The sequence below is a fragment of the Cyrtonyx montezumae genome, unplaced genomic scaffold, assembly GCF_038088225.1.
Source record: "Cyrtonyx montezumae isolate F1298 unplaced genomic scaffold, pur_monq_1.0 scaffold_0, whole genome shotgun sequence".
NCBI classification, from domain to species: Eukaryota; Metazoa; Chordata; class Aves; order Galliformes; family Odontophoridae; genus Cyrtonyx; species Cyrtonyx montezumae.
The window spans coordinates 26,378,455-26,404,727 of record NW_027071824.1 but is presented as its reverse complement, the minus strand read 5'-3'; the positions used below and the strand labels follow the sequence as shown (position 1 = coordinate 26,404,727).

The window sequence follows — 26,273 nt, the reverse complement described above, 5'->3', positions numbered from 1 at the left end:
AAGATGAGCTTCAGCATGCGTCTTCCTCCACACGAAAGCTCCTGGTGAAGTCTGCAACAGAAGGGTACCACAGCTGGTGGGGCAGAAGTTGTGGCAGTGACAATGCGAGAGACTCCTGGCATCCAAGTCCAAATTCCTCAGATGTTCATTGCCAGGTTGATGAACTAACATTGAAAGAAAGATCAGATTTACAATAAATAATTCCAGGCCCTTCACCTTCCTCCCTAAATGAAAGAACAGAATTCAAAAGCACTGCCTTGCTCTGATTTGACCCCACACAAGGAAGGGGGATCTTTGCTCACTGGCTTTTATGTCCTCTTGCTACATGAAGACCCTGGCTACTATGCAAGTAGGACTTTCCAGCGTTTACTTCTGTGCTTGGAGGGAAGAGGGCAGAGCTCTGTGAGCAGTGGATGCCAGTAACAGCAGTGTGTTTGTTTCCTTCACCACAGCCCACATGAGGTTTTGCATTTGCAGTGCCAGGGAATTCAATGTGCATTGCCCCAGAAAACTTTGGGAAAGTGTAAAATGAGACACAGACCATGTGTGCAACAGGAAGACAAAGAGAGCACAAAGAAAATAACAAGCCTATGCTGAGAAGCTGAGGATGCATATTAACTGAGATGCTGATTACAAATCCTGGGCGATTCACAGAGAGAGAAAGAGCTCCCCCCCCCCCCACCAGTCCCTTTACCCCATCCCAATCTGGTATCCAAGGAAGGTAAAAGCAGAGGAGTCAGAAGGGAAGATGGGAAGCTGTCAGTATGCAACAGGGCAAGGAAGGAAATAGCACCAATGAAATGCAATCAGTGTGTGAGCTGTAAAATCACAGCCCTGCTGAAATCTAAGGCAGACAGCTCTGTGCTCTCATGGACACAGATTTCACCTGAAGCGTCACACAGAAATGCTCCAGTCCTTATGTGAGGACTGAGCTCTAGAGAAACCCCATCACTTTGCTGGTGTTTATGAAGCTGTGCTCGTACCTCGCCAATATTCAGGTTAATGAAATCCTTGTCTTTCACACTCAATGCTTGGAATACTCCTGAAATGGAAAACAGGACACCAGAACTATAAATATGCCTCATTCATATTCATGCATGAGCTCCCCATCCCACAACGATGGGTGGATGTACCTAGGACATGGAGGGCCTGGCACAAAGGCTGGACGCCTAGGGCTGCTGGGTGTGGTGACTGCTCTGAAAAATGACTTCCTTGCAAGAGTCCTGACTTCAGGCCTCTGTGCAAGTCTCGTATCAGGAATCAATTGGAACTGTGTGTCTAAGCACTCAGATTTGGATAATCTGAAATGAAGCCAATGGATTTGCAATTTCTTTTTCTATCTTATTTATTTTTTCTCTCAGTACTTAATACTTCTATTGCCACAGACATAACCAGGAAGTAAAGAGAAGTAAAACCAAAAAAGATCACTCAAGTTCATTATGATTCTGATTGGGTTATGTTGTGTTTGAGTTTGGAGACACACTGATGATCACTTCAGCATTCATCCAGCCATTTTACCTGTCTCTACTGCCTCTGCTCCAGAATGAGAGAGACACTGTGTGCAAATGATCTGAGACCTAAGGTGCCTTGATGAGCAGAGAACAGTGTCTTTAGCCAGCTCAAAAGGAATTGGAGGGAAGTGGTGACAGTGAGTTTGATTACTGGGGCTCGACCCAACAGGACACACAACTGCTCCATATTTTTATGGGTGAGATTTGGCTAAAAAGTGGCTGGGCACCACTAGTCTAATGGGTGAGCCACATAAAAAGAACACAACAAAGACTTTGCCAGCATTCTTTACGTGCCTTCTGCATTGCTGTGGAGTTTATGAAGCTGGCTCTATTCACACAGGGAAAATTTCCATCAGCAGCAGAGCATTTTTCTCTTTACAGGAGAAAAGCTATTCTAAAAACAAATGCTAAACACAGCTATTTTATGTTAGCCATTGAACATACACACTTTATCTCAGATATTACATGATATGCTTGATGGCAGCCAAAAGTGGAATTTTCTTTTCAAAGGGAAAGAAATTCCAAAGGAAGAAGATACTCACGACTTGCATTCTCTAAGCGAACTAGGCAGTTTAGAAAGTCATCAAAATCAATCTGGAACTGTTCATCAGAGTATCGGAGAACAATCAGCTGCAGCAGGTAGTTGTTGAGCTGGTATCCTTGCCAAACATACACACAAACAAAAAATGAGGAGCCTCATAGAACAGGAAGGATTCTGCAAACCTGTACTAGCTAGTGTTGAAAACCAGTCAACAGGAGGATGAGCAATGGCACACATCCACCCAGAAGGTGATCTGATTGCAGAGTGTTTCAATCTAGTGGTGAACAACGAATTTTGTGGTCACTGCATATGACAGACTATTAAGTTTCTCTGAAAACTGAAGAGATTTCTCCAAAGCTAGGTACTTTAATAAAAATTTTTTGTGATGTTATGCAAACCCACTGACTGCTCTTCAAACAAACAGCTCACTCACTGCTCCTCCACACCTCAGGTGGAGGTGGGTTCTGAAGTGTTTTCTTTTAGGACCTAAACCTGCAGTATTCAGTTTTACAGGGCTCAGTAAAAATGTAAACATTTATCTGACAAACAGGAGGATGGGGAATGCCACTGATCCATCACTGGCTGCTCTCAGCCCCAGCTTGACCATGCTGCTTCAAACCCTTGTGGGCACAAGGAAAGCTAAGTTTGGCCGAACAAGTGCTTTAACTAAAGGGATGTTTGGTCTTACCTACATCTCTGTGCTGCAGGATCAGAGGCTGCAGGATCATCATAAAGAAGCTTGCAGGTTTTCACTTAGATGCTAAAAGTCCATTCAATTTACCTTCTATATACCCAAGTCCTTTCTGGGTCTTAGCACTTCTTGCAGTTAAGGGGTGCCCAGCTGGCATCATTGGCTGCAGCAAGCTTTGCCTACAGCAAACTTGCCTGACTTGTCTTACCTGTAGTGCTCATAGTGCTTGTCTTACCTGCAGCTTTGAGAGCACTGCGAAGCTCATAGGAAGACATGGAGCCGGATTTATCAAAGTCAAATCGAAGAAAGATGTTCTGTTATAAAAGGAGCAGATGAAAAGCTCAGTATTTCCACATGAAAGGGAGAGCAGAAATGGCATACAAAGGCAAGGTGTTAACCTCTGTATGACATAAGCATTCAGGAAGGCCAACAAGGCTTTAGTCTAGATCTAGTTTGATCTGCAGTAACTGAGAAGAAAATCTGGGACCCAATTCTCTGTCATATGAATAGGCTGTTATGGAACTTAAACACTGCCAGACCCAAGCATTCAGAAATAATGAAGTGATCTTTTAATAAGTAATTTTATCTGAGAAGGATGTATTTTCACTTGTCTTGAGGCAGAATCCTGAATCTCTTTTGATGTTGTTGGGGTGTTTTTTTTTTGTTTTTTTTTTTTTTCTATAATCCCAAAGGTAGAAACAAATTGTTTAACATGATATTGAGATTATCCCCTACTTGTCATTTGCTTGTGGGTATAAAGGTTCTAAACATTCATGGTATAACTGGTGCAGATGGTTTTAATTTTGACGAAAGTATTAAATGATTAAGTTGGAGTTAAAATCCATCTTTTTAATGAGACGGCAAACACAAACCTCCCTTAGAATGTGAGTTAAATGGAGCTGTTTTCATGTTCAGTTTAAAATTTTCTATTAGATATATGTTCAATCCTCTTACAAAAGACAAGAATTTCTCAAGTTTCCTTGCTAAAAAAACAATGCATCTTTTGATAAGAGAGGTACGGCATTAGGACCCAGAATAAGAGTTTGCCATTTCTGATGGCTCAGACAAGAAGCAGAAAACTGCATATTTTGAATGCTTGGGTGAAGTATGAATTCAGAAAAAAACTGTTAACGACCATGAGGAAGTAATTAGGATGACTTTATTTAAATATTCCGTCTGTGCCCTGATTCTGAAAGTCTGCTTCTTTTTACTACCATATACAGTGGCAGGGAAATGTGTTTAAAATTGGAATTGACTTTCCCAGACTTCAGTACTTTTGACTGCTGAGAGATCGATAATGGAAATGCAGTGACTTATGAGATGATTGTTTCCTACTAGTGATGAATCATCATTTTCTTCCTCTGTACAACAGTAATGGAAACTCCTTAAGTTTCATTTTGATTGGATTCCTTGGTAGCGCCCACTACATTCTTTGTCCCAAACATACTTGATTTCCTTATAAATATCTGTTATTTCCAGAAAACCATTAAGGTTTAGCATCACGGAAAGCTAAGGATGTCTTTGATAATCCAAAACAAGCAGTGTACTTTTAAAACATTTGTTTTGAGTTAAAATTTCTGGCTTATAAACACTCCTGTCTCTATTTTTGTCTGCATATGCATAATAAGCTAGGCATGAAATAGCTAGTAACACGGAGAAACAAATACAATGCATAATGTCACCTACTATCCATTTCTTCAGTTTTTCCCAGAAAACTTTGAATTCACTGAATTCCAGTTTCCCGTTGCCACTGGTCTAATGATCTGAATTAAGGAAAACGACATACTTTATAAAGGTGCAAATTCTAGCTGAATTTTCTATTTCTTTAAACATATAACATTGCATTGTCTGGTGCCACTGAACCTGATGTGAGATTTATCACGAGGTGCAGCTCAAGCAGTTACACTCATGGCTGCGATACTTAGGGAACATAATGTGATAGAAAAACACAGCTGAACAATTCAGGCTCCACGGGAGTAAGAAGGACAGATTGTTCTGAGGTAAGAACAGCTTTGGATGTAAATGTGATATAAATGATTCAGAGAATGAAATTACCTGATTAAAACAAATTGCTACTGTAGTTGAAGCAGTTAGTCAGCCAATGTGTTATTCAGTATTGTTATCTAGAGACGAGGCTCTGCTGCAATGACTCTATCAAAGATTTAATGAGAGTTGTGAGGCAAGGCTGCCAAGAGATGGTGACAACATGTACCTGGACTTCACTGTTCCTGAAATGTGAGGTTCTTCTTAATACTGAGTTATTAGTATTTAGTATTTAGTACTGAGTATAATATTATTTAATTATATAATTATTTAATATTTAGTACTTAGTACTGAGTTACGGATAGTCCCGAAGTAGAACTCAGTCATATTCCCCTTCCCCTCTTACTTTTCAAGATAACGCCCTTGCTCCTATGGACACTAGATCAGCAAGTATTCACAATGGCCAATATGCACCAAGCAGGGTCTAGCTTGCCATTATTTAAAAAGCATGCTATTGTTTAAGCACCTATACTAGTGATATTACTGAGGGCACCCACAGGTTCCATCGACATTGTCATTCCTATGAAAAGTCTGTCTTTGTACCCAGCCAGGTTCTTCTTCCTGGTGTCGTGTCAAGTCTTCACTCCCATCCCCACTGTTTTATGGTGACAACCAGGGAATTTGTTGGCATATGATATGGAGTGGACTTGGAAGTGTCAGCTCAAGCTTCCATTCATGTTCTTTCACTCCTCCATTGTGCTTTAAATGCCACGACCAGAATGGGATGATTGAGCCTGCATTCTTCATGGTTCCAAAGGAGATGAAGAGATATCTCTCCATTAATTTGAAACTATGCAGAGATTTTCTTGGAAGTATTGCAAAATGGAAACTATTTAGTTATAACCTAAACAGTAGGGACTGCCATGCACCAGGGTCAAGTATAGATCCCTGTTGTGCTCCAATACCATGTAAGGATGAGAGGTGAGCAGGGACTGGCTCCCTACCAAAGCTTCGTTTCTAATGGAGAAGATTTAAGACTGGTCCACTATTCATTGTTGCATGTGCACAGTGACTGATCTGCACCAAATTTTGACACTATGGACATGGCTTCTACAGGATGCAGTTTTGTTTGTTTTGGTTTTGTATTGGAAGTGTTTGAGAGCATGCTACTTCCATCATGAACTTGAACAACTGAAGGAAAACATAAGAATTTACTAGCTGAACAAGCAGGACAAAACCCAAATGTTAGATAGTTGCCTTGTCAGAACTGTATCTGTTTTGTCTTGTGTAACAAAATCAGCAGTCAGAAAAGCATACCATCAAAAATAGTTCTACCTGAAGAGAAGCCATACTAAATTAAACAGACAGCAAAACATTGCAAAGGATGAACCTGGTGAAGAGCTATCAGAGCTGTGATTCATCAGATCTAAATATCTATGCCATGAATTAGCATTTCTCACAGTTGTCTAGAAAGCTAGCATAGATGTGGCCACCTCCATCACAAATGCCTAAATTTGGCCAGAAAAATCTTACCCACGAGTCTGCTTCCTGAAGTTCCATAGTCTAGCTGAATGAACAGATTTACCAGCTTTTCATCTACTAGTAAAAAACAAACAAACAAACAAAAAAAAAACCTAGTCTTGATGTCAATAATTTTTACCAATCTCCTGATTTTTGAACCATAATTTCCATGCACACCTCTGTCTGGTGAATTCCACTCTCAGACAACAGGATTTACTTCAAGTAATCTTTTCCAGATCTTTCTTGAATAATCTGCATCTTGAAAAATCCACTGTTCTGTATGTAAATAATTTTAGATTTCTTTCTACAAGTACTCAGCTTGAAACATCTCTCTCTGAAGTCTGCAGCAGAAAATGGTCTGACTTGAAGATCCTAACCCTGAATATCTAATGCAAAAATCAGGATACTACTTTCACTTATTTTTTTTCCTGCGGACAGCATTCTCACACAACATCACCACATTCATTTCCAAAATCCAGGACTTTCCCTGCTATGAACAATTATATTCTGTATTTGTTTGGCTTCACAAGCACATATTTAAAAGGATACATCCATAAGAGAAATGATGTTTCGGCATGAAATGAGAGTTAACTTCTTGAATTTTATGTCCTTTCCTGAAAAAGAACACAAATAAGAAAGAAATCATTGGGCAAATCTGCCTTTTTTAATTTCATAGTAGAAAACAGGACCTGATAAGCACTGATAACTGGCTTTTAGGCCTCATTGTGGAAAGACTTCTGCACTGGAAAATGAAGAGAGCCCAAACTGTGTGGAAATCACAATCCAGACAGAGGAGGTAGGTACTGAAAACATAAAAGGAAATACTGTCTTTGTCTCCTGTTATACTAAGGGCCTATAGCAGAGCCATGATGGCTGTTCAAACAAGCCATCCAGGTCTCACTAGTCCCCCTCCCTGTCTTCCTAGAGCATAGCAGTAGTGCAGTGTAGACCTAGCCTCACTGAATTGACATGGATCATGCAGGGGGCAGGGCAATCAAGTGGTTAGATCGCAGAACAGATGTTTTTCCAGCTCTCCCCTGGCTGGAGGATGCCAAGTAGCACAGCCTTCATTTTTACACCTGTAAGGGAGCTTAAGAGCAGCTTTTATAAAGTTCTTTATGGCCCTTAACTGCATGCCAGTGAGCAAGTACAGAGATTATCAGCACTTACTGTTTTTTAATACGGCGTTTAGAACATATTCAAGTTCTTCTGCATCTACTTCCATGTCCTAAAGTTAAAAGAGAAAAAAAGGGAAGACGCAGCTGTTACTTGAGTGTTTCCGGAATAAGACATATCAAAAACCTCAGAAAATATAATCCTATCTACCTGTACTCAGGAAAAAGGAATCATACAAAACTCAGAAAAGGCTAAAAATCGAAGAGCTAGCAAAATATGGGAGTGCTACTGTGCATGAGGCTGTCTGAAAGCAATCTCAAGATGATTCAAAGGAAGAGAAAAATGCATCTGGACACTGAAACAGATAGGCCCCCTCAGAGCTTGGGTTCTGGTTGTGAACCTCCTGTTTGCTTAGTAGGAACTGTGCCCTTCTTCATCTAAGTATAAGGCATGGTGACATCTGGTGCCTAAACGACACACTACAGCTAAGCATACTGTCCCCCAGAATAACGACGTTTCTGCCTCCATGGGAGGGAGCAGAATCATCTCCTCCTTTCTATGCGCTGCCATGACCCACAAAGACTTGGCACTTACCTTTCCTGAGATCTGCTCAAACAGAGCCCGGAACTGCTTTTCTTCCTCAGTTTCTTGTGGACTTTGGGTTGGGTTTGGAGGCTGCAATATCAACCACAGTAAGACACTATATGTAAAATATGGTGTTTCTCCTGCACACTGTCCTTTTTTTGCAACAGGAGACCATAGCAAATCTTACAATAAGGGTACATGCTCCTGAACACTGCTTTGAGTGCAGACCTCAGGCCTTCCAAGCATCTCGTTTCTTGAGGGGAGTCTCAGCTCTTATTTCCTTTTCCTGAACGATTACATAGTGTGCTGTTGCTTTGGCTATTTCAGAACCATGAGCATCTGTCCTGAAAAATTGCCTCTTGTCTCATCCCACCCCTGCACCACTTTGCTTCCACAGTCTTTGAACTACTTAGTTCAAGGCAGCTCCTTCTAGAGGCATCATTCAGGGACCTCTGGCCTCTCGCAATGGCAGCAGCTAGAGGTGGCTGCATCTCAGCACTTTACACAGAACCCTTGCATGCCTAGAAGTGTTTTCAGCCAACTGAGAGCCTTAGTATCATTGCAGGAGTATAGAACCCAGGCTGCAGTCTGCCAGTGAGACATGCAGCAGCATATGGACAGGACCATTGCCATAGCTGTGGTGACCATGCACACAGAGTTCTTGAGTCAAAAACTGGGGAAAAAGAAGGCAACTAACAGCACAGCTCAGGATGCAAATAACTGAGCTTTGCTTTCTCTACCCAAAGGAGATACAATATGGGTGATATTCAGCTTACCGTCACCCTGTCAGCACTGCTTGGTCACTTGCACTTATTTTTTTACCACGTGTCTGTTCCTCACTTTGTATTGCTCAGGTTTGGAGGAATTCCTTGAATGATACTGGGCAGATTTACTTTGACCCTGAATGTGGCCCTAAAATGAAGGGGTACATTTGCTAGGTGGTCTCTGGAGGAGGTTTCTAATGAAGAGGTTCACATGGAATCAGGGCTTAGCTTGTTTCCATAGGACTTCACACCACAATCAGCAGATATGTTGCGGGGAAACACTAAAACAGGAGCTGAATTGGATTCAGCTGCAATTGGTGCTTGGCACAAAAAGAATTTAATCACCTCACTGGGCACACGCATGTACCAAGCCTTTCCTTCCAAGCCCTGTGGATATTGGTAGGTTTGTACTGAAAACAAACATAGTTCTGTGGAAATTCTATTGATTTTCATTTTCTACAATAAACAGAATTTTAACAGATAGGAAAGGCCATGTGCAATTCCATGCTAAGTGGGTTGCACTTTCAGTGCACCTGTGGTGGCTGACAGCAGCCTCTGGTCTATCTGACTCTGTCTTGAAGCAGCTGCAGAAGTACAATGACTGAGATTTTAATTGTTGTAGCTCTTTTACCATATTCAGCAGAACTGAATGTTTCAGTCACTCACACAAAGCTGGCAATTGTGGAACATTCCTAAGAAATGAACGTGTTTTAGCCAAAGACAGTAAAAGCAGTGTGAGCTGGCTTACACTGAGCTATCCCCTTGCTATTTTAACTCTGTAGACTTACCTCGGGGAGATCAATGGCAACATTTTCATCCAGATCCCTGGGGAAAACAAAACCTTATTCAGTATTTGAAGATGCTCAATGTCTGCTTGGTGTGGAAAGGACACAAGCTTGCTCATTGCATTTTCCAGAGATGAAAGATAAAAATGCATTTATTTTTTTTTCTGAACTTCTTATGTTTAGACAAAATTAATCAGACAGCTTTTTGCACAATTCGAATTTTGGCAGGAGCCATTATAACAGATTTTAAGCAGGACTCAGTAAAGGCATAGCCTCTGTGCATGCTTCTGCAAAAGAATTAATCTGATCAATTGTGCACTCTTTTTTCCCCATTTTTTTCCTTCTTAATACAGAATTGTCACGTGGGCAGAATTTGTGCAGAAACAAAGATGAAACTAACATGTGCTACTGCACCCACATATTACTGAACAGCAGGAGGCAGCTAGCAGTTGTTCCCTGCAGGCTTCCAATGGATTCATCATGGCAAGCTGTATTTCTCCACTTCCTACACTCCTCTCCAAAACATCCAGATTTAGCAAAAATGGACAAATGCATCTGCAGATGGATTTTTCCCAACTACTTTGAAAGGAACCAGGCAGATGAACCTTGACCCAGTTCAGCCTCACATTGGAGGATGCACCATGAGCCAAAAGCTCATTTTCAGACCTTTCCTTATTCTCCTTACTAAGCAAATAAAAATTGCATAGAGGCAAAAAGCCCTCAGAAGCCATAGGGTTCTGCCATAGTACTGAGCACCCAGCAACCAGACCCTTCCCAGGAGCTGGCAGCCCCACACAGAGGAAAGCACCAAAAGGCCTGGTGCTTTCTGCTGACTTACTCAGTGATGGCTTTCTTCTCTGAAAAGATTCTCAGGCAGAAATCTGCCTCCTGGTGTGGCTCAAATGTGGTTGGAACAAGGATGTAATCACCTGGCGGCAGCTTGAATCTGTCAGACACTTCCCTCAAATTGATGTAGGTTTTGCTTCTGACCTTGGAGGCGTGGTACCTGAAGAAGTCTTTGCTCAGGTGTTCATCTCCACCAGGGCTCTACAGGGGATTCAAGGCAGCACTGCATTGGCTGTGGAATACTGAGGGCTACCCCTGCCCTCTTCCAAACTCTCATTCACCAAACTCTGCCTGGCACAACACAACCTTAACTGTCACTCCCTTTCCCAAGCACTCACAGCAACCTAGCTCATGCTTTATGACAAAGACCTGTTACCAACAGTTCTCTCCCACCCAGAAGACAGTTTAAGAGGACACTAGGACACTGCCTTCCTGCTTAAACATTCCTTGCTATTAAATATCATAATCCCAGGTGAGACTTCACAGTCCTCTTCTGGCTGGAGAAAATGCCTTAAAAGACTTTCTAATCCAGACTTCATACAGGGACAGCAACCACTGTGCATGATGAGCCCCAGGAGGCTCACAAGAAGCAACATCCTCTCTCTGGGAGCCAGGCAGGGGAGTGACACAGTCAAAGGACTGAGGAGTTTACCCTAGATACCCAAGGGACTCTTAAATCCTCCTTTGAAAGGACTCTGTCCTAACCAAGTCAAAATTCTCCATGGGGTTTGATGTAACCAAGAAGAGTATTTCAGGAGAAAGGTCCCTAAAAATATCCGATGACTGGCAGGATTACAAATCTGGAGAAAGATGCTAATATTGATGGTGAGGCTACTGCACTGTAAAAGCAATGGAGCACCTCATAAATTGAGTAGCCAATGCTCAGCATTTCAGCACCAAGCTTCCTAAGTTTACGGCGATCCTTTTGCATCAGTGCTGCTATGAATGTGCAGTCATCTTGACCATCATCTTTCTCTGTCAAATGCAGCTTGATTTGTGGATTTGTCCAGAAAGTATCTGCCAAGGTAAAGAACAACAGAACATTTCTTGCCTCAGAGTAATACCACAACCACAAAAATAAATAAGTAAACAAAAAGGACAATTCAGCTGAGGTTTTGCTCAAAATTACTTTTTTTTTTTTTAATTAGTTCTCATGCTTCTTTCCACTCAACTCTGCAGAAAATTAGCCGAATCCCAAAGTCCTTCATGGAGTTAGGTGTAGAAAAGATTTTAGGGCTGATATTTTATTAAGTTACCGTGGTTTAAATAAAGCTGTCAGCTGGGATTTTGTTCACATGGTTACAATGATTCCATAGTACTGGTGCCAATATGGAGTAACACAGTTCAGATCCACAATGCTGCTTCAGAGCCACATAAACATGCTAGTGGAGCTGGAATTTTGTCTCATTTTACACTTACTGCTGCATTTTAAGCTACTTACTTAGAGCTAGTACAGCTTGTACAAATGTGAGAGACAAATGACAAATCCAACGAACTTGAGAGCAAAGAAAGCAGTTCTTTTATCCCAAAGTTTCAAGTGGGATTGTATTTGTACCTTTGGCTGGCTTCTACTAGCTGAGACTCAGCCAGTCTGTCCTACATCCACAGTTGTAGCTCTAGAGTAAGTAACAGGAGAGGTAGTTGAGAGAGGTACGGGTTTCTGTGCCTGCTTTTCATTTTCAATGTGGTATCTACTTACCTAGAAAATTCCTGCATCCTCCTGCAGTGGATCCCCGGACCCAGCTCCCCTGGTGGATCGTCACCTCCCACTTGTGGGCAGTGCTGTCTTCCAGGGCATCTGGAGTCAGGTTGCAGATCTCAACTTTATCAAAATGCACTTTGAAGTCTTCAAATTTCATCCTGAGTGAAAGATATGGGAACGGATGGGCAATGATTCACTTCAGTGAATGACCAGAAAAGCATTTATATGCCAGGGTCCCAGGGCCAGGCTCCCAGCTCATGTAGATCTTTACATCTGCCATGGGCCATTTTACAACATTTTTTCAGTGTGGGATGAAATGGTACAACTTGTGTTCCTGGGATTCTTCCTCTTTCTTGTCAGCTGTTCTCATATATATTGCTAGCACTGCACATCACAGGCTCTGCTAATTCTCATTATGGTGCTCAGTACACTATAGCAGGAGCAGTACAGCAAAATCTCTGCCTCCAATTTCCTGGTCATACTAGGCAATTTGGGGCTTTTTGGAAGCATGCTGCAAAGTAGATGAAGGAATTATCCTTTATGGATTGGATTTGGCTTCTAAGAGATACAACATCTGTTTTGACTTCTGTAAGGTTGTCCTAGATTTCCAGTGCTGAAGGCAAGAGAAAACTCCAACCCTCTGATTTTAGAAGAGAAGAGACTAGGGCAAGTAAGAAGCTCATTTGTTAGTGAACAGTAGGGTATCTTTTTCCCATCTGGTAGAAGCATCATTTCATCTGCCCTGACAAGACAGACCTTTACTTATAAAACATAGACAAATATCTTTGGGATAGTTCATGAGATCAGTAGGCCCTGAGCATGTTACCACAAAGATCCTCTTCAGCCCAAAGAGTAGAAAGTTCAAAAGGACTTATGAGATGACTTCGCCCACCTTGGCTGCCTTATTCTGTGTACTACTTCACAACTGTGCTGTCTTTTTACACTGAGTGAAGCCACTGTGACAAAACAACAGTTATCTCCCTTTAAATGTCCTGTGGCTTTTGGTCAGTCTTCACTTCCTACACTATCCATCCTCCTAGCCTTCCTGTTCTACCTTGCATGAAACCAAACACAGTGCTTGAGAACAAACAGGTGTCTTTCCTCTTCCGCTTCTTCTGTTTAACAAAAATGAGTCTGCACATGAGAAAGGACCATTGCTTTGTGTGCAGTCAGCACATGAAATAAGCTGGGTCCAAAACCTGGAGCACAATTACAGCAGTTGTTCAGGAGCTCGCAGTAGGTTTCTTGGGCTTCTTTTCACCTTGCAGACACATTCAGAAATGACAAAGAGGATACTTGTTGAGCTCTCTGACTGTAATACCTGACATTAGGTCTACTTCAGTAGAAACTAGTTATCACCAGCAAGAAAAGCGACAGTGTACCCGATGTTATTTACTAAGCTCGAAGATAATGTGTGTCACAGAGAATGTTTTGAATGCTTTAAGATCTAATTACTTTGCTACTCAAAGTTTCTAGCAGCAGGTTTAAAAACACCTCACAAAGATCACTCCAGCTTTCCAGGGAAGCAAGCCAAGTCACTGCCAGACGTGGTGAACAGGCTGCAGAAATAATAATAAAACTCCATCTCCTCATCTAAACTCTGTCAGCAGTAGGAGCAAACTGAAAGCAGGGGAGAAGCAGCTCTGTTCATCTTGTTCCTCTCCTGACTGTTTCAGTGTCCTTAGGGGTGCACCACAATCACTGATCATCCAGAGTCTGTGTACTTATCCTGATGGGGAAACCATCAAAGTGTCTTTGAAAGAGCAAACAGACAAACACTCCTTAGAGAACCACACAAAAGTCAAAAGGCATCACAATAAATAAGTTTGATGGACTAAGCGGAAAGTTAACTAGTCTCAAACTTGCCTGACTGGTTTTGGAAGAATTTCTTATATTCTGCAAATGATTTTTGTCCACATAACCCCTTCACAGAAAACTTCAGTCCCAATAGTTTTTGTTTCTGCTCTCAGTGTCTGAGATGCTATATGAAGAAGACCAGCATTTGCCTGAGTGTGCTCAACCTCATTCATTTTACTGACCTTCTGAGAACTTACTTAGGTATCAGCCTAGCACTGTTGGACAGCTATCTGATTAATTTCATCCCTCATTGATGCCTGCTTGCACACCTGTATTCTGTTACACAGTCAGACTTTTAGCCATGTCCTGTACAGAGAGATTTGCTGGAATAACTGGAGTCACAGATGAAGTTTTTGTCTTCTTTTTATTAATCCCTTATGATGCAGTTGCAGCAAGTCAAAACAAAAGGAAAAAAAAGGACATTAAAACTTTTTGGAAAAGCCAGAAATGCACTACTGTATTTCCAATGTCAGTAGCAAAATAACTGAAAAACATCATATGTAGGTATGCTTAAGTAATGGATCAGTCACTGGTCCTACTTCCTTCAGGAGCTACCCAAGTGTAGGAGAAATCATTTTGTGTGACTTTATGTTCTTTATCATCTGTATTAAATTGCCTTTCAGGCCTAAAATTAACATGTGAGAAAGATTTGGAGTAGTGCTGCTGAATGCCTCTGTGTAAAAGAGATAAGCATCTGGCCCCAGAGAATATGACCAGACACACTGTCAGGAGAGCATGGCATAGCTGACATGGTGTAGGGTGGGAGAGGAATCTTGTGCAAGTCAGCCATCTGCTCTGTCTGAGATAGTGAATTTGGCATGAAGAACACTTCACACTTCTAAAGCAATTGCTACCACATTTTCCCCCCTTCATTTCATCTTTTCTTAAATCTTTCCATCATTTCACACATATTCTGGTGTTCTTGTACTTTCTATAACATGTAGCATTGCTTCTAAGCTTTCCCTTCCCTAGCAGTGTATGACTAAGATCAACCCTGAAGGCATTTCATAGCTAATACAGTGCAGTTCAATGCTTCCTTGCATAGAGTGTGCTTGTTAAGGATTTAAAGCCATGGGAGACACAGTATTTGAAATATGCTAATACAAATAACTAAACCAATATTTAAAAAACTTTTTGTTCATAAAATACGCATGTACTCACATGAAACATGCAGTACCCACTCTCTCCTAGGAGGAAACTGAGCAGTTGATCACTCAAATCTCTTACTTATCACTCATTTTGCCCACTTGTGTCTTGATTTCTGACTGAAGTCACACTCGAACCCTGTAGCTTACCAGAACTCCCCATCATCCAGTGCAGTCTGAGCCAAGCGCTTCTGCTCCGATGGGCTGACAGAACGCCACTCTAGAGAGCTGCAAGAAAATAAAATCAAGATTCACTATGAATAATAGAACATCCCGAGTTGGAAGGGGACCCACAAGGATCACAAATCCAACTCTGTCATCAAGTACAACTCCATTAATTGAATACAGCTCCAGCAGGATATATGGCATTTAATTTCTCCTCACTCAACTGGCTGGACACATCAGTAAGCTGCTGTTCTTCCAAATGTATTTTATTTGAGCAGCACACACAAACATGTACGCCTTTAAAAGGTCTCCTGAACTCTACTACCATTTCACCTAGTGGAATAGACTCAACTAATGTACCTGGAAGCAGGTCTGAGACAAAGATTCCCAGACTTCCCCAGGAGCATCCTGCCTGAATTATTCTCTGCACTCAGCACTGGGACTGCTGCCAGGCATTGGACTTAGGTAAAATGCAGTAGTCAGTAAACACCGAGTTTTTACTAAGTCACACTCCTCCTTAAATCTGTTTTTCATCAATAGCACCATCTCTTCTTTTAGGTTTGTCAGTAATTTCCGGACAGACATTTTGACAAAGTTGACTTAATGGGAACCAAATAGACTCCTTGCCCTGTACAGAGAGATTTGCTGAAGTAGCTGGGGTTGCAGATAAAATCTTTTCCTCAATTTATTTATCTTTACATCTCTACCTGCAGCAGGTCAAAACCAAACAAAAATCTACTAAAGCTTGTAGTAAAAAATTGGAATTGCCCTAATGCATTTTCAATCTGATAGGATATATAGGGCACCTCTTGCCAGGTTTTCAGTTCCAGTAATCATTGCAAAAAGATAATGCAATTCCTGAATTGACCGGGGAGACCCTCTGCCTTAGCAAAGTAAGGTATATTATGCCTTAGCAAAGCTCTGGTATCCTGAGCTCCAGAACTCCTCCAAAGCGCAGAATCAGAGCTCTGCTTTACAGAGACAGGATTTTCAACACACAACCTGAACTGTCAGATGCCTGTCCTGATCATAACCTCTCTTTTATTTTTTTTGAGATTTCATCACCCATTATGTGCGCCAAATATCTGCATTTTTTCATGTAAAACAAAGGACTTGAGATTATGCAAAAATAATTCATTGATTTGCATTCAAAGGAATGCTAGAGAGGACTGCAAGTCTCAGCAATTTTAAAGGCCCAGCCAGGCTACAGCTCCTCTCCACCTCATCTGTGTGAATAAGAAAATACTCATCAGAAGAAAGTGAAATAAAAAGGAAGTAAGATTTATGTGTGTAAGAATATATTGGAAAAGTATATGTTGGAAGGGAGATGTGTTATTGTTTTTTACTACTTCCTTTTTTTTCCTTTTGTATTATTTGCACTTTTAGTAGCAGAAGCAGACTGATTTTCAGACCAGTCCTATCGTATTTTTGTGTCCTCCCACAACTTTGAATGGTACCACATGGAGAGAGTCTCATCTAACTGCCTTATCATAGAATCATCATTGAATCATCTGAGTTTGAAGGGTCTTCTAAAGGTCGTCTAGTTCAACTCCACTACAATGAACAGGGACACCTTACCAGTCTGACTTTGAACATCTCCAAGGAAGGGGTACCCACCACCTCTCTGTGCAATCTGTTCCAGTGCTTTACCAACCTTATCATAAAAAACTTTTCCTTATGACCGATCTAAATCTCCCAAGGATCTTGCCTATTCCTAAAATGTTTAGAAACCCAGAACAGTAAATGAATCTAGATGAGGCAATATAATATTAGTTTTAACTTTATCTGCAGTAAGACTAACTATGGATGTTGTGTTACAAGTACTACAGGAACAGGCTTATATTAAAAAAAAAATTACTTCAAACAAGTAACTTTGGGGAGTGTCTTAAAATTCACTTATCCTATTTATATTAATGCATGATTTTTGCTAATACTGAATTTTAGGGGCTAAACAATCTGGACAGCATCCCATTAATTGAGCAGCCATGAAAATATTGAGGATGGCATGCCAGTGTGATAGTAATATGGTTAAGCGTATGCAAATCCTTGATTTAATTATCTGTAAAATAACTGCATTTACAGAAAGCTAGATGTAGAGCAGCAGGTTGATTTTCTGCATTGTGAGTATATATGGTACAGTGCACGCACTTGTCGCTCCAAGGGCCGTTCCACTCCACTTGTCCCCAGGGGTTCCTTATTCTTATGAGCTGCACTTTCTGGCCCCGATAGCTCACCTACAGTAGAAGGAAGCAGAGAAAATACTGAACATCATTAGTTAGGGAGCAGGTCTTCTCCAACATGCATAGGTTGGCCAAGTTGGTGTAACAGCCAGGCTAAAGGTGCACTGCCACAAGAGATGTGGGAGGGAAAGATGGATGGGAAATTGGATAACTCCCCCAGGATAATTCCTCCCATCTCTTAAGGGTGTTGGACACTCCTTTGTCTCTTGACCAAACCTCTCCTTGCCCTGCACTGCTGACACAAACCAGAGGGAACGTACCTCATCAATCCCAGTTACAGAGTAAGCATGGCCCTTTATGAGACCAAAGGGTGTCCTGGCTTCTGACTCGGCAGCACTGCTGGTCTGAAATATGGAAAACAATGTGAATATCTCTTTTTGTGGTGAGACTGCAAGCGGTGCCACTTGGTCCCTTCCAAGCATCAAGTGGGACACCAGTGGCTAAACAGCATTGCAAATGGGCAATTTGTCTTTCTGCTCCATGCAGGCAGTGATGGTGCAATGGTGCTCTCTGAAAGGGAGCACCTTAGAGCTGTGTGGGTTTTTTTTGTTGTTGTTTTTTTTTTTTGGAGTGTTGTGCACTCTGAGGGAAAGCAAGGTTGTTCCCATCCCAGATCCTTTCTATGTCCCTGAGATTTTGTATCAACATCATCCACAGCTCCTGGAAACCAATATAAACTACCACTCAAAGGGTTTAAGTGAAGGGGTAGGAAAAGGTGCTCTTGGACTGGTGTTGATACAGTCTCGTTTTGTGCCTGTTGGGATTTTTCATGTGCCTCGAAACCTTCCTCTCCAGTTGTTCAGAAACCTGACACACTTTTGTTTCTGAACTGCCCTTCCAATGGGCATGGTGGACAGGGAACAGCAATGGAGCTTTCTCTGTGGGTGTTGAGCAACTCAGGCTTTTTCACCAGAAGGGTGAAGACAGATGAGTGGCTCATCCATGTCAGACATGCTGTCAAAGCAGTGTAAAGCCTCCTACACAGCCACTACCGACCTGCAACCTTTTCTCAGGGAAAAGGGAAGGAAAGTTTCAGTATCTAAAGGGATAAATCTGACACACTCTAAGACACAGACACTGTTTACTAACTAACACTGATCCTGAAAAGTTTCTAGAGTCCCCTAAGACCCAACAGATGTTACAGAGTGTAGGGATGAAGAAAATCAATTTTTGGTCTCCAGAGCCTTTAAGCCCTCACAAAGCTATGGCTAGTTTTAGTGACCATGTAAGCTAGGAAATAAAATTCACCCTCCTCAAGTGCTCATACTTTATTATTACTATTATTATTTACGATGCTCATTATTGCCTTAAATACTGTGGCCATCAGCTGATGAAATGTGCTGAATCTTTTTTTTTCTTTTAAACAGTTTTTAAACTAGTGATTATAACAATATTACATATTGTATGGGAACCATTGAATCATGGCCTGAACCACTGATTGGTCACCTGAGGCGAGCACTGAGTCAGCTGCAGGGGCACAGGTGAAGGCAGTTCACCTGTGTGATCAGAAGAGGTGGAATCTGACTCCACCTCTCCTAGACCCCATTTAAGGGCTGACCACCACTGAGGAAGGATCTCTTGTTGGAGGTCCCCCTGTGGAGTTACTGGTGAGCCTTGACCATCTGCAAAAGGTGAGCTTCTCTTTATTTACTGGTTGTTGGTTTTCCATTCAGATAAGCCAAGCAAAATATACCATCTTCCTCACTATTTTCTGTGCATGCTATTCTTTTGGGTTATTCACCCTACACATATATATCATTTCATAGCTATCATTTTTGGAGTCCAGTGCATTTTTTTAAATGCAGAAAACAGAAAATCAGTACCCATTTCTTACTCACGTCAATAGAGCAGCCCACCATTGAAGATCTTTCCAGAGCTTTCTCTAGGATTTCATAGAAATTGTCAGGAGCTTTCTTAACCTCATACATTTCTCCCACTCCCCCAGTGAAATCCTCCATGGCTTCTATTGTACTGCCTCCTTTCAGAGCCTCATAGCTACCGTTCAGCCTGGAAAACACATGTTAATGTGAGAAATGCTTTAAAAACTTTGAAGATACCCATACTTGAGAGCTTTCTCATGTGGGGATAAAATTGCAACAAGGGAAATTAAATCAAGAGAAGTGTTCCAGAACGTACCCAGGAGACACATGAGTGTATTGGGATCCTTCTGCTTTGCTCATTCATTTCTTTTTAATTCATTTGTTCCTCCATATCTTAAAGCCTGGAGCTTTTTTTCTGTCATCAGATTGTCAAGGACTGGATATCTTTGCATATCAGTGGCTTGCTACCCCCGAGATCAGTAAAAAATCTAGAGTTAGCCAGAACCATCATTTCAGTCTCAGTAGAGACACAAATGGTAGGATTTGGGCTTTGATCCAGCTCTACTGCTGTCATCTCAGATTGTATTTAATGATGTCATGGAAGATGGACCAGCTTACAAGGAATAGGCACATCTTTAGATCAGGACAGCAGCAAAGAGGATGCTGATAATAGTAATAGTTAAAAAAAAAAAACCTGGATAGAAGCTGTTAGCTTGAACTGTGTAAAATGTATGTACAAATAGCAAACTGTATATGTACAGTGTGGTATACCAGACTTACTTGGCATAGGCTTTCTCTAGTAAAGCACTCCAAAATTCATTGTGTTCAGCTGAATGTACAAATACCAACCGGTCTTTGAAGGTAGGCAGTCGATCATCAATCACAACATCCAGCCACTCATTGTGCTGCCAAAACTATTTAGAAAGGACGAAGAATGAGTATCATGACAGTGTGTCATTTCCTGAGCTTAAGAATCTGGTGTCCCAGTGCTTCTAAGCATAAGTCAGTGACAAGCAAAGGCTTGTTCAGAAGTCAGATGTAGACTGTCTGCTCCCACTATGCCGTGTTAGGTTGGTCTGAAGGAAGGGCATAGTCCAACTCTTGATTCATCTTTAACACCGTGTATCCTGAGAGAGGTTAGGGTGGAAAATGAGAAATGACTTAAAGCCATATTTCTCTTCACAGAGAGTGACTATGTATATGCCTGTAAGAGGCTGCTCCTCAAAATGAAACAGTGCAGTGAGTACAGCAATCTCACTTCTTGTGAAGTTTCCTCTGGAATAAGTGTTTTCCCCACCACAAAGCAAATCACAACATGCAATGATCAACTGTCAGAACTGTTGTTGTGCTGTGCCAGATATTCATCTTACCTGGAAGTGAAATATTCCAGCATAACCAGGCCCAAAATTTTGATCCAGTGGCACTACTCTTGCTAGTGTTTTCTCATTCAGTGTGAGAGAAGCTATGGCTGCTAACAGCCAGCAATCACCTGTGAATTGAGAAGGAGGAAGAAAAAGCCTTATTTTCTTTCACTTGAGAGGTAAAGAAGGTGTCATGGGAATGAGGAGAGATGTTGTCACAGACAGCTGCCACCCCCATTAAAAAGTGACCCCTGTGTCCCCAGGAAATGTCCCTGACCAGCCAGCGTGGTTGAGTTGTGCTAAGAGATGAAAAGCTCCTTTTGGTTCTCAGTACACTTGCATGGTGATCCTTCCCTGGACTTGAATCCCACTGTATCAGAATGATCCCTGACAAAGATGGGAGGGTGCCACCAAAGAGGTAGTTAAGGCCAATGTCAGCATGGGAGGTAACTCCAGCCTGACTGCTCCCATCAGTTTGGGAAGAACAACATCCCCTCGCTTGTGAGAATATGCCTGCTGCTCTGCACAGCCTGCAGAGGAATCACTCACCAAGATCCCCTTGGCAAATGTCAGTTCTTGTGGCTCCTCCGAGGATAAACTTGGGATCTTTGACAATATCCTGGAAGAGCAGGAGTAAGACACAGAGTGACTGAAAACATGCCAGGAAATATTGCTGTCACCTTGAGCCCAGATGTGCAGCATTCTCTGCATGTGAGCCACATTTTCCTGCAGCAGTGTAACCACCACAGAGAACGAGATGGGGATTCCTTGTTAATGAATTATAGTGTAGAGCAATTAAAGAATCTGCTACCCTCATTTCTTCCTAATTAGTTGGCTTCTAATGAAAGGCTGGCATTCTTTGTTCACCCATGGGCAATTGTTAAAACATAGCACATCCTGGTCCAGAATCCCAAAGTTAAGTTACAAGCCTGGCTAATACTTTTTTTTTCTTTCCCCATCAGCTGAAAAAGAAACCCTGAAACTGGTAATTTACTTTAAACAAAGCATTATGTCTTGTATATACCTGTACATAATACAGTTGTCAAACACTATATGTTCTATTTCCTTCTCAAATAAGGAAACAAAAAAGTGGACTCCAGCCTTGTTTGTTTTATAGAGTTGGTTTTTAGGAGTTATTTTTTTTTTAACACTATCCACCCTTGTGTACTCAGAGGTTGGAGGGAGCGTGTGATCGTGGTGGCATTAAAGCAATTCTCAAGTATGTCAGCCAGATAGAAAAATTACAGTGGTAAACCCATAAAAATGGCAAAAACTTCCCTTCCTTCTCTCCTTCCCAATGAACTGTAAATCGGATGGAATTGAATAAGAAAGAGAGGATAACATGTAATATACTACTGGAAGAATTTTCCTTTAATTAATCAGATTGCCCTGATATATCCTACTGCACACACTGTTGCACGAGGTTCTTTATGTAACCAGAAGCTTGCAAAAAAAAAAAAAAAAGCAAATTAAAGAGGAGAAAAAGTAGCAAAGCTGATTCAATCACTTAACCTGTCATTTATCCAGAAGGAAACTAGGTTACTCTTGGTTCCTGTCACTGCATTCAGTTAGGCCATCAGGGTAGGATACTGACAGTTTTGTCCAGCTTCCTGCGCTTATGAAGCATCTGCCACTGGCTACTGCTGACACCTGGGCTGCGACTCAATCAATCCCTACTGCTGTGTTTATCTTTGCCAGCAAATCCTGGGCATGCCCCAGATATGCAGCCTGACTTTTTGGTCTGTCAGGTCATGCAGTGCTTTACCAAGGGTTTGCAGATGGTAATGGACTAGTACTGATGCCAAGCAGTTTTACTAGACAGGGGAGCTGCCGTTTGAAGATGTCATGCCTGAGAGTTCAGCTAGGATGTGCACAATTTGCAACATATCTAAAAAATTTTTAAACAAAAAGCACAGATGTGTTTTTTGGTCAGTCAGAGCAGGTTTACTGCAGCAGCAGTACAAAAAGATCATGCTATGTGTCATTCTGTAGCAGGCAACACACAAGCATTGTCCAGTGAGCCAAGCAAGGCATGCCAGCACCACTTTTTCATTTCCTCAAGCCTTCTCAGTACATTTTGTTGTAATCATCACTTCCTGTGAGGTGGCTGTGCCCAGAAGACATGATGAGTATTACAGCAAACCATGCAGCTCATCACATCAGCCACCTCCCTGTTTAAAAGAGCAAGTTAGCCATGCTTTATCTGTTGATAAGTGAGTTTCTCCTGGCAAAGTCACCCTCTGATGGGCAGTTTGTGCCGAACCACACAGCCTCTCTCCAAATTGCTGAAAGCCTTTAGGCAGGACTGAGCTGTTGAAAACTCTATTGTGGACTGTACAAAAAGGAGGGAAGAGAGGAACAGCTGCAGATCACTGGTGAATGTGCGATCCTGACTATAGTGTCTTAAGCTTTCTGCTTTGGATGTCCATGGCTGAGAGCCAACAGTGCTGCTCTAAGGCAATGGCTATCCTGAATCCTCTCCAAAGTTCACATTTAAGACACACAGTGGGTGACCCAGCCTTTCAGAGAAAATCTGCACCTCTCTGTCCATCCCGTAACAGGGATTCTCCCATAGCATCTAGAGCACTGCAGATAACCAACTCTATTCCATCCTTGCCAGAGTGCAATGATAACAGTGAAAACGGCCCAGGTACTATGTCTATGTATGAGCAGCTTACCTGGCTGTCAACCAGCTGATAAGAGGTTTTCTATGACTCCAGTGTTGGAGAGTGGTCCTTAGAGAACAGGGGCAAGTCAGCCTTCTCCTGTCATTAACACTCTATTTGAACAAGTTCTCAATGCCTACTGCCAGTTTTGGCTACTGAAGTACACACCTGCAGACACCAATGAGCCAACTCTTATAGCCGAGGGGAAGAAAGAATCACTTAGATGGTAAAGGAAAAGAGCACATGGCCACAGATGAGGGAAGCAGCACTTACAAAGCCAGTCTCACAGAGGCAGCATTTGGGCAGGAAGCATATTTTGTTTGCCTTTGCTGTGGAGGAGGTGGCAGTGAGGTTATGCTGCGTCCCTAGTGTACCTGGCACAGGGAAACCAAACAGCACCTCCCTGTCACCTGGCCCACCTGCTTGTTAAATACACGCAGTATGTGTGGATGAGATGGGAGTGATAAAAGTACAGTTCATTGCCTTTAGACATGAGTATCACAATGGCTGATAATGTAGCTGATCTTTAAGAACATGCCTTATTTTAGCACCAGTGCTCCTGGGGAACATGATTCTTACAGCAAGCGCTGCATTTAGCTGTTACCAAGAAACCCTGTGTGTTAGCGAGGGCTGAGATATGCTGGCATAGGCTCAAATGCTGCTGAGCATTGTGAGAGTTTCACGGCTCATTGCCTATTACACAGCTCTACAACTAACAAATGGCAAAATGTTTTCAATCTCTGTATCTAAAGCAAATAAAAATCAATTAAAAGAGATTTAAAGGACTCTGAATGGACTTGTGTCATGTTCTCTGCTACATGAGAAAAAAAAACAAGTATTGCAATTTATGAGTAGGCATTATAAAAATATTCTTTAAGGGTTTCTCAGACTAGATAGTATATCATTTTTAATCAGTCCTTTCAGAAGGTTAAAGGACAAAGCCCAGAATTAAGTCTTGCATTCATGCACAGCAGATAGCAGAAGGGTGTTGCCTAGAAGCAGGGCAGGGCAATGCTCAGAGAGATGAAAGGAGCACCTGTATCTCTCCTGCTGCCTTTGTTTTTTTGGAGACACAGGAAGATAAATAGCATCCCTTGGGTCTCTGTCACATGTTGGTATGGTGGTATGTGGAGATCTGAGAAAATAAGGCTTATTAGAGCCTTATTTTTGTGATTATGTTTCTCTGTTTGTTTCCAGTATATAGTTCTTGTCAGACCAGTGGCTGTTTGTATTAGGGTAATTTCCTTATTAATTCCTCCTGTAGACCCTGGGTAAAGTACATCTGTTCTTTGTTTTCCGGTTTTTCATTCTTCAACTTACAAGTCTCTAGCTTTCCCAGACATAGAGCTATTAGAAATAAATGAGAGATATACTAGCCACATCAACAATTAAACTCTGGCACAAATTAACACAGGAAGAGTAGTTGAGAGCAGTAAGTACAACAGACAGACCGCTCTCCTGTCCCTGGGTGCCACATACAGGGACACAGAAGCTCTCAGTTGCTACCTGTCACACTTTGGAAGAAGCCAACCCACACATCCAGCCTGCTCCTGGGGCAGCCCAAAGCCCAGCTATCTTTCAGGGCACTACCAGGCAAGGTGGCATCAGTGCCATTGGGGCCATCTCCTGTCTTTTCATAGCTGAAATTTGTTGAGGAATGACACTGCAGTGGCACTTTGTTAGCTATCACACACTATGGCATTTGAAAGTTTCTCGTGTATTAAGTGAAACTAAAACCTAAGCCTCTTTTGTTCCTTTTCTCTCGTTATCACTATCAGCAAAGGAAAGCTTTCTATTAAGTGAGAAGTTTTCAGACTACAAAGGAAAAGAGAATAAATGTCAAGCATTAGAAAAGAAACAAAATTAGCCACAATTTTTCTGTGGCTACTAGTTAAACTTGGGAACCTGGGATGATGGTGGGTTTGTGATCTGAGAGCATACGACTGGTGAAGCTTCAGGCTATCACTGTGTTATTAATGACTGTTATGCAAGATGCATTAAGAGGTACTCATCAAGCCCTTGGCTACTGCTGAATGGCTCAGTAACCATGGCATGCATTCCTAATTTCTCAGTGCCTCATGAAAGAGGCAAGCATCTCTCATTTTAAAAAGTTAATTTTTTTAATTTTTGTTTAGCCTTAATTATGAATTTCCTACATTAAGAACGCCTGTTTTTTAAGTAGTCATCACATCATCATGATGTATTTTACCTTTAATTCCTTGCATGCCCTCTCATTTCCATCTTTACACTACTTTTGTTTAGCAATAATGTAGGAGAGAAGCCTGATTAGAAGTTGTTTTTGCACACACGTAAACTTGAGCACATTAAGTGTGGCTGCACATTAAGCTACAGAAGGCAGAACAGAAGAAAAACTACATACAATATTTAAATGAATAAACCGAGACGAGCAAGGGGAAATGGACTAATTATAGGATTTTACAGAATAGGCTAAAAAGTTGTATTTCAGAAACACTTGCAATGTTTTATGAAAGATTTTAGCATTTATAGCACGATCCCTACCCTTCCACACCTCTCTGCGGTTGTAAGCCAGCAACATGCAGCTCTGGTGGGCAAAACCTTCCAGCTCTGCTCCTTGCTGAGAGGATGAAATCTCACAACAGCACCCCAAGCATCCATCACATTTCACTGCTGGACACAGCAGCGATCCCACAGAACAGTGGGGTGAGCGGACATTGTATACTCACCCCAGGCCTCTTCCAGAGGAAGGGAATCGGTGGCTTTTCACTGAAGAAGAGGGAGGCATTGTTGGCAGGGAAGTCAGGGTCCTCAAAGAGGCAGCCACTGCGCAGGCACTCCTGCTTCAGCTCCTGGTAGGCCTTCCCAGAGCTGTGGGTGCCACGTGCCTCCTGCGGCAGCGGCGGTGGCCTCGGCTTTGAGTTGTGGAGGAGGTAGGGCATGGCTCCCAACAGGGAGAAGTGCAGTGGGCTGAGGTCTAGCAGTACAGGATACAAGG

At 41.9% G+C, this 26,273-nt stretch overlaps 1 protein-coding gene across 1 annotated transcript; it reads right to left on the bottom strand.

The window, feature by feature from the left end:
- Window positions 1-43: 43 nt before the first annotated feature.
- CAPN9 (calpain 9) lies at window positions 44-26,258 on the bottom strand. The gene is made up of 20 exons (XM_065730573.1): window positions 26,005-26,258; window positions 21,183-21,252; window positions 20,643-20,761; window positions 20,053-20,186; window positions 19,291-19,459; window positions 17,713-17,796; window positions 17,361-17,446; window positions 15,198-15,275; window positions 12,043-12,203; window positions 11,203-11,360; window positions 10,336-10,544; window positions 9,501-9,537; window positions 7,958-8,038; window positions 7,418-7,475; window positions 6,797-6,861; window positions 4,430-4,498; window positions 2,979-3,057; window positions 2,054-2,170; window positions 984-1,042; window positions 44-164 (listed from the first exon to the last, which is right to left on the bottom strand). Exons 1-20 carry the CDS (start codon window positions 26,215-26,217, stop codon window positions 138-140), a joined length of 2,073 nt encoding a protein of 690 aa, XP_065586645.1. The 5' UTR covers window positions 26,218-26,258; the 3' UTR covers window positions 44-137.
- Between the last annotated feature and the right edge of the window lie 15 nt (window positions 26,259-26,273).